The sequence below is a fragment of the Acomys russatus genome, unplaced genomic scaffold (genome assembly GCF_903995435.1).
Source record: "Acomys russatus unplaced genomic scaffold, mAcoRus1.1, whole genome shotgun sequence".
Classification (NCBI taxonomy): domain Eukaryota; kingdom Metazoa; phylum Chordata; class Mammalia; order Rodentia; family Muridae; genus Acomys; species Acomys russatus.
The window spans coordinates 17,538-25,000 of record NW_026131397.1 but is presented as its reverse complement, the minus strand read 5'-3'; the positions used below and the strand labels follow the sequence as shown (position 1 = coordinate 25,000).

The 7,463-nt window shown below is 42.3% G+C and overlaps 1 protein-coding gene across 1 annotated transcript in view; it reads right to left on the bottom strand.

Annotated features, from left to right (window-relative positions):
• The window catches only part of LOC127186156 (extracellular calcium-sensing receptor-like), a gene marked incomplete at its 3' end in the record, with an annotated part of 14,403 nt that extends 7,274 nt beyond the window's left edge, over positions 1-7,129 (bottom strand). Inside the window, exons 1-2 of the mRNA XM_051142632.1 lie at positions 6,921-7,129; positions 2,785-3,076 (exon numbers count right to left, since the gene is read on the bottom strand). Coding sequence (XP_050998589.1) covers positions 2,785-3,076; positions 6,921-7,129 — 501 coding nt within the window. The remainder of the gene's footprint in view (positions 1-2,784; positions 3,077-6,920) is intronic.
• Between the last annotated feature and the right edge of the window lie 334 nt (positions 7,130-7,463).

The following is a 7,463-nucleotide window of genomic DNA, read 5'->3' as shown; positions in this document are numbered from 1 at the left end:
TTTTAATTTTGACTTTAAAAAAATCTCACCTAGACAAGGCTAGTCTCAATCTCACTATATAGCTGAGGAGAGCACTGCACGTTGGATCCTCCTTTATCCACCTCCACACTGCTGTAGGGCAGGGGCACTACAGATTACACTCAGGGTCTATGTGTGCTAGGCTACTGCTCCAGCAACTGAGCCGCTTGCCAACCATGCAGTGATGATTATGGTTTGAATTTGAGATGTGACCAGAAGGTTCACATGTTGGGAACTTGGTTCCCAGCCAATGGACTTCTGGAAAATTACTGCATCCTGAGGGTTATGATCTATACAAAGGGTTAATCCTTTAATAGATTTATAGGAGTAGATTTTATAGACGCCATGGAAAATAGCTGGGATCTGATTGGAGGCATCAGATCTCTGAAGCTATGTCCTGGTGAGCTGTATTGGGTCTCCCACCACCTATATATCTATAGTTCCTGAGCACTGGGATGTCTGCCCCACCTCACTTCTGCCACAGACCCAGAAAATATGGCATCAGATGACAAGGGTGTGAAACTTCAGCACCCAGGCCAAAATAAATATTTTCTCTTTTTATTGTTTCTCTTAGATATGGCTATCAAAGGGAGGAAAAGCTAATTAATATTGTAGTGTGTGTTTAAATGGTTCAACAAAGTTACCCTTCGGCCCAGAAGTTCTATCTACATTCCTAAGATAACCAAAGCATATAAGCATGAAATATCCTATATGTGAATATGCATAGAGACAGCGTGCATGAGCTCACCAAAGAGAAAACAGCTGGAGTAGGGATTGCTCACTGCTGTGACAAAACATCTGACAAGAAGCAACTTGAGTGACAAAGGGTTTGTTTAGGCCTCCGGTATGAGAAAGTACAGTCCATGTAACAGTGGGCGTATGGTTGCACATGGCTCTGCGGTGGAAGATGTGGACCTGGGAATCCTCACCTCTTCATATCTTGGTGGTACAGAAGTCAGAGAATGTACAGGAAGTGGGACCATCTATTGAACCTTGAGGCCCACCTGCCTCCAAAAGGATTCATCACCTTCTGAAAACAGGCCCACACCGGGGGGGGGGGGGGGGTGTCTCTTAACATGTGTGCAAATTTCATGTTCAAAGTTATATGAACTATTAAATGGATAAGCAACACATAGTCTTTGCACTTTTATGCTAAAATGTAATATGTAAAGGATATAAAAAGGACTAAAATGTAAGCCTCTCAAGGAACAGGAGTAGTCAGACCCTCCCCTGAAGGCATTCAACTGCCCTAACATCTGGACCCAACACTCACCCCTATACAGAGCTAAAAAAACCCAAACTCAGGATTTGAAATGCCACCAATTGTGAGTTTTCCACAAGCTCTGACCTTGAAAGCACAGAATTGCCACATTGGAAATCTCCGTCCTGGGAAGATATCCCTCCCACATAAAACACTATGCAAACCCAGTCTTCTGCTCAGTTCTCTGCTACGTCTCAAATAAGCAGAGACGGTCCGCCTCCGGGGTTCTTCCCTCCCAATAAATCACTCATGTGAAGTTGGTTGTCCAGTGTGACTCTGTGATATTTCTTGGCTCTCAACTTCCAAGATACTCTTTCCTCAGAGCTGTGAAACAAAATGCTGTGACATGCTACAGCATGGATGAACCTAGAAGGCGTCCTCAGTGAAAGCAGCCAGTCCTGATATCTACTTATAGTGTGAGTCCACTCATACGAAAATGATCAGAACAGCCAAATGCACCAAGACAGAAAGTAGACAAGGAGTTACTGTAGGTTAGGAATGGTGGGAAATGGCAGCCAGTGTGCTTCAGGAGGAAGATTAAAATGTCAACAAATTAACTATGGTAATAATGCTAAGATGAAAGTCACTGAATTGTTCACCTTAAATGGGTAAATCATTTTCAAGTCACCAGTACAAACCATAAACTGAATAGATGACTATCAAATATGACCAGCTCTGTTGAAATGTCACTAATGGTTAGGTCTCAGGAAATATCAAAAAATACATGGAAGCAAGTGGAATCAGCCCAATTCCATAGGCTCAAATTCTAGCTCTAGTTCATACAGTTAGACCAGCTTACTGATAAGTTTGTTTCTCTGAAAAATAGAAACATGGATCACAATGGACAGGTTTCTCCAACTTAGCCTGGAAACCTGAATTTAGTGCCCAGAACCAACACAGTAAAAGAAAACCATTGACTCTGGAAAGTTGTCTTCTGACTTCCACCTCATCTCTCTCTCTCTCTCTCTCTCTCTCTCTCTCTCTCTCTCTCTCTCTCTCTCTCTCTCTCTCTCTCTTTCTCTCTCTCTCTCTCTCTCTCTCTCTCATAATGATAAATAATAATCATTATAATAATTTAGTAACTAAATACAGAAGAAGATGAGTAGTTAAAAAGATATACCCATTTTAAAAATTTCTGAAATTTTTAAATTTCAATGACAAGCATGGCAGCTAAAAATACTGTAGCTCCATGAGCAACTCAAACTCATGTGCTACATATACATATGTACATACATACATATAAAGACAAAATATTGTTACACATAAAATAAGTATATCTTTAAAACATATTTTTAATTCAAAAATAATTCTTACTTTCCTTGTTAATGCAGAGTGATTATAGTCTTCCTAAACTATCTATACATGGAAGGAAGAGGCATAACATTTTAGGGGCCCTGGCACCACAGTGAAGCTCCTCACTACTGTGGCCATCACCATCCATTTCGCTATCATCATTAAGGGATTGAACTACACTCCTGAAGGAAATAACTCTTAGAGAGACTCACCTGAGGAAACTTGTACAGCCCCAGAAGTCTGGCCATGGACACAGACAGTGATGACCGTGTGTCCCCAACCAATGCAGCCTGAGGAGAGCCATGCTGACACACGTAGTTGGGGATGGGCTCCTCCTGCCCCGTGAGAAAGCTCATCGTCTCGTGGAGGGCTCCATGCACTGAGTCCCCAGAGTTTCGAATGGAGAAGCCCAGGGTCACATTGGGCAACAAGTGAGCACTCCTATTAATCTCCTCAATGGCAAACACGAAACTCTGGGCCACCCTGTAGCCCCAATTGGAGACACTGAGTGAAAGAGAAGACCACATTTATCACTCATTATGGGGTAAGTGCAGCAAAAATAAACTCTGTGACTCAAGTGATTCAAGTATAAACATACTTCTCCACAGATACTTATGCACAGATGTGCATTACATAGGAGCAGGGCTCAGATTAGTCAAAGGGAGTCCAGAGGGAATGTGCAGAAGATAATCAAAGGGGACCATTTCAGGAAACAGGAGTGACATTTGAAGATCTAATACATGAGCTGGGTTCATTAGCACACATACTTATTTTCACGACTTGGGAGACAGAGTCGAGTGGATCTCTGTGAATCATAGATCAAGGCATGGTCTATATAACCAGTCCCAGGCAGTCAGAGCTACACAGGGAGACCCTGTATCAAAGAAACAAGGAAAATAATCTATTGAATAGTATGGTTGGTAACTAACATTTATTTCAGATGTTGCAGAAGATATAGGGAAGGAATTTGAAATGTGGTCTTCAGACATGGCTGGGACACTTCAGGTATAAACTCATAGCAGCTCACTTCTTTGCACTAGGCCTGCACAAGTCTAGATGAGTCAACAGCCCATCATGGATAGAGCAATTCCATGTGGGGGCCCTGTTCCTCCATGCTGAACTATTGCATGTTGAATTTTTTTGGAGAAAAGGCTGTCATTGTCTTCTTTCATGAACCCAAATGGTGACCCCACCAAGCTCCAGTGGACAGATCCAAACCAGGAGCCACGCAGATGGTCTTGGTTTAAATTAGTGGGCACAAAACAAAAAGTCATGAATATGGGAAATGGAGCTATAGGTAGTAAGAGGAAATAACAGGTACTGAAGGAAAATTAGAGAGGCTAGGGGGGTAAGAATAAACTAAATGCACTATATAAACCCAGGAAATCATCAAAGAACAAATCTAATAAAATTTGAAAACAGATACATACAAACAAACTCAACTTATTCAACAGGTCATATCTATATATTAATTTGCATTCTTATGCATGATAATAAGTAAATGATAAAAGGCCATGATTTAAAAATGGAAGGTGCTTAAGGGAAATATTTAATGGAGGAGGGAAAGATGGATATAGGGGGAACAGGAGTTAAGACAGGGTCTCTCTGTGTATTGCTATCTGGCCTGAAACTTGCCTGCCTGAGCCTCATGAGTGATGGTTTTAAAGGCAAGTGCCGCCATATCCAACTGATGTTACATTTTACTTAAAATTTTTAAATGTTAATGTTGAGAGTAGACTTGTATTTCCTTTGAGGTCAATTCGCCATATAGGCTAATCTGGCCTCACACTATCTATATACCTGAAAATGACCTTGAATTTTTGTTATGTGTGTATGTGCATGCATACATGCATGTATAAGCCAAAGATAGAATTCTACTATCTTCTTCAATGCTGCTTAGTGGTGGTGGTGATGTGTGTGCCTGTGTGTGTGTGTGTGTGTGTGTGTGTGTGTCTGTCTGTCTGTCTGTGTGTGTGTGTGTGTGTGTGTTTGGTGTGCATGGGTGTTACCCATATGTATAGTAAAGCTTCATGTAATGTCAGACTACCTTTCTTAATTGTTTCTTCACCTTTTAAAAACAGCATGTGTGTATATGTTTATATGACTTGTCTGCAGATCCAAACATGCTACAACACATGAAGTCAGGTAACTCTGTGGTCCTGTTCTTTCCTTCCACATTTCTGTGGGTTCCAGGGAGGCATCAAATTTAAGTCATACATGAGGCTTAATCCGAACCACTTTCTTCCATGAGGCATCTCACTGGCTCCCCTCAACCCTTCTTTCTTGAGACTGCCTATCTCAGTGAACCTGTATTCATTCTTTCAACTAAGCTGGTGTCCAGAAGTCTAGGAATCACCCTGTCTCAATATTCCTAACCAAGGCTACAGATGCTCCACAGGTGAGGCCTTCATGTGGGTGCTGGGAATCCAAACTCAGGGCTCCATGTGTGAACAACAGACACTTCAGCAACTCAGTCATTTCCTAGCGTCTAATGTGTAAACTCCAGATTCTCCTGTCTCCAATGTCCATGTTACACTTTAAATGTTCACATCACCAACTAATGACTGTGCAATTTCTGGATTTGTTGCTGAGCTTGATTAATCATTCTTTAATGTATCATTTTGAAAATATTCCATGATGCCCAATACATGCATAATACTATAATTTATTGATTGAAAAAATAACATAGTAGTCAAGTATGGTGGCACACATGTGTGATACCAGCATGCAGGTGGGGCCAGAAACATAGTGACTTCTAGGCTAGCCTAATCTACACTGCTGAACACTGTCTAAAAGAAAAATGCCAAGTTTATTGGGATAAAATATTCCTATAATCCACTATTTGGTGCAAGGCTGAACTACACAAGGAGTTGAAGACTAGTCTGAAAACAAAGTAAGACACAGATACACAAGAAGAGACATTTAAAGTGCTGTTAAACGTGAAATGACGAAGAAAATCCCTTGCATCTATATTTGAACACAGAAGATTGGTAGTTACTTTAGAAAACACTATTAACAAATATTTTTGACTCAAGTATCATGATGCACCCAATCTTGCCTGAAGGAAACAGTTCCCCTGCCTCAGCTATATGAGTGCAAGGAGTACAGTCATACGCCCCATACTCCGTGACTATGACAACAAAAAAAAGAGAAATATAAAAACACATAAAAATAATAATAACCAAAATTCTGTGCTGTGAACTATTTTGTACAACAAAATATGGAAAAGCTAGGGGAAATGAGCACAGGGAAGTTGTGGATATGACTCAGTTCATGGAGTTTGATCCTCATAAACTGTGGTAGTACACTACTATAACCTGAGGATCCAAAGGAGGCAGTAGCAAGAGAGTCAAAGTAGGCTTTGACTACCTAGAAACTCGGGGATCAAAGGAGAGTCTTCTAAAATAAGCAAAAGAAACATACTACTGCATGTATTGCACATGGTTGGTGCAATAGTTTGAGCAGAACCCCTGGGCCCAGTTCTTCTCATCCTGATGTTGTTCCTGTAGGTTTCTAGAACCACTGGATCCTGCTATTTCTCCGTTCTCCCATACTTCTCTCATCTACAGTCCCAATAGGATGTACTCACATCTATCCCAATCTCCTGGTTAAGAGAAGAATTTCATGGGACATGCATCTTGGGCTAGTGTCCCCCTACTCAGATCTAGCCAATGAACAGGACATTCTCCACACTTGAGTGGAGAGCAGGAACTGACTCTGACACAAACTCTGGTGCTCTGTATTTGACCACTTCCCCTTGGTGGGGAGGCCTGGTGGCATTCAGAGGAAGAACAGACAGGCTACCAAGATGAGACTTGATAGCCTATGAACATACAGTTGGGGAGGAGGTCCCCCTCGGTCACTGACATAGGAAAGGGCAATAGGGTGAAAGTGGGAGAGAGGGAGAAACAGGTGAATACAAGGGATGGGATAATACTTTAGATGTAATGTGAATAAATTAATTAAACAATAAAAAAGAAAGCATGGGGGCTAATGGCTGATGAAAACTGTATTAATTACACATTTGGTCATTCAAACCACACACCTACCTACACTCTATTTTGAGAAGCAAGGATATACAAAAACGCAAGAATCCATCTGAGCTGAAGACCATGTACATCACAGACAGTACACGAGCAGCCTCTATTTCACTCTGATACAAATAAGAAAGATAGAGGGGGAGAGATGATGTAAAAGGAGAGCAACAGAGCTATTGCATTTCTACACAGAGAATGGGGGATAGCCATCTAGCTGGGATTCTACGAATCAACCCTTATCCAAGACTTCACACACCATTGTAAAGCTGCTTATGGCTTTCAGAGACTCCTGCTTCACATATAATACTTACCTTGAAGCCTGCAGCCCGGACGGTGGGGCACTGAAATCAGACAAGGTACCATTAGAGAAGTGAAGGATGGAGAAGCTGCCCCCCACCATGACATCTCCAGGACGGTCAAAACGAGGACTCTGCCTTGGCAACAGCCAGGCTCTCGGTCCAAGGAGGGCAGACCCAGAGACACAGACAAAGAGAGCAGCAAGCAGGGCACACAGCCACATGCCTGCTGGGGGCCAGACTGCCAATGACTGGACAGCCCCATATGGGGCAGTGGCAAGCAGTGAAGGGGGATTTTATCTGGGAGATTGCCCTTGATCAAGTCCCTGAGGATAAGGTCACACTAGGAACTCTAGGCCCACAGGCTGTGTGGAGATTATTGATCCTGAGGTGGTGGAGATGGGTGGCCACCAAATCCCAGAACCATTAGAAGTTTTATCCCCTTCTCCTGAGGTTTCCTAGCCTCTCTGAAACCAGGGCTACAGATCTTAGCATCACCTGCGACTATAGGAAGGGTGTTGATGGGCTCAACTGTCTCCTGAGGGACCTAAAAGGGAA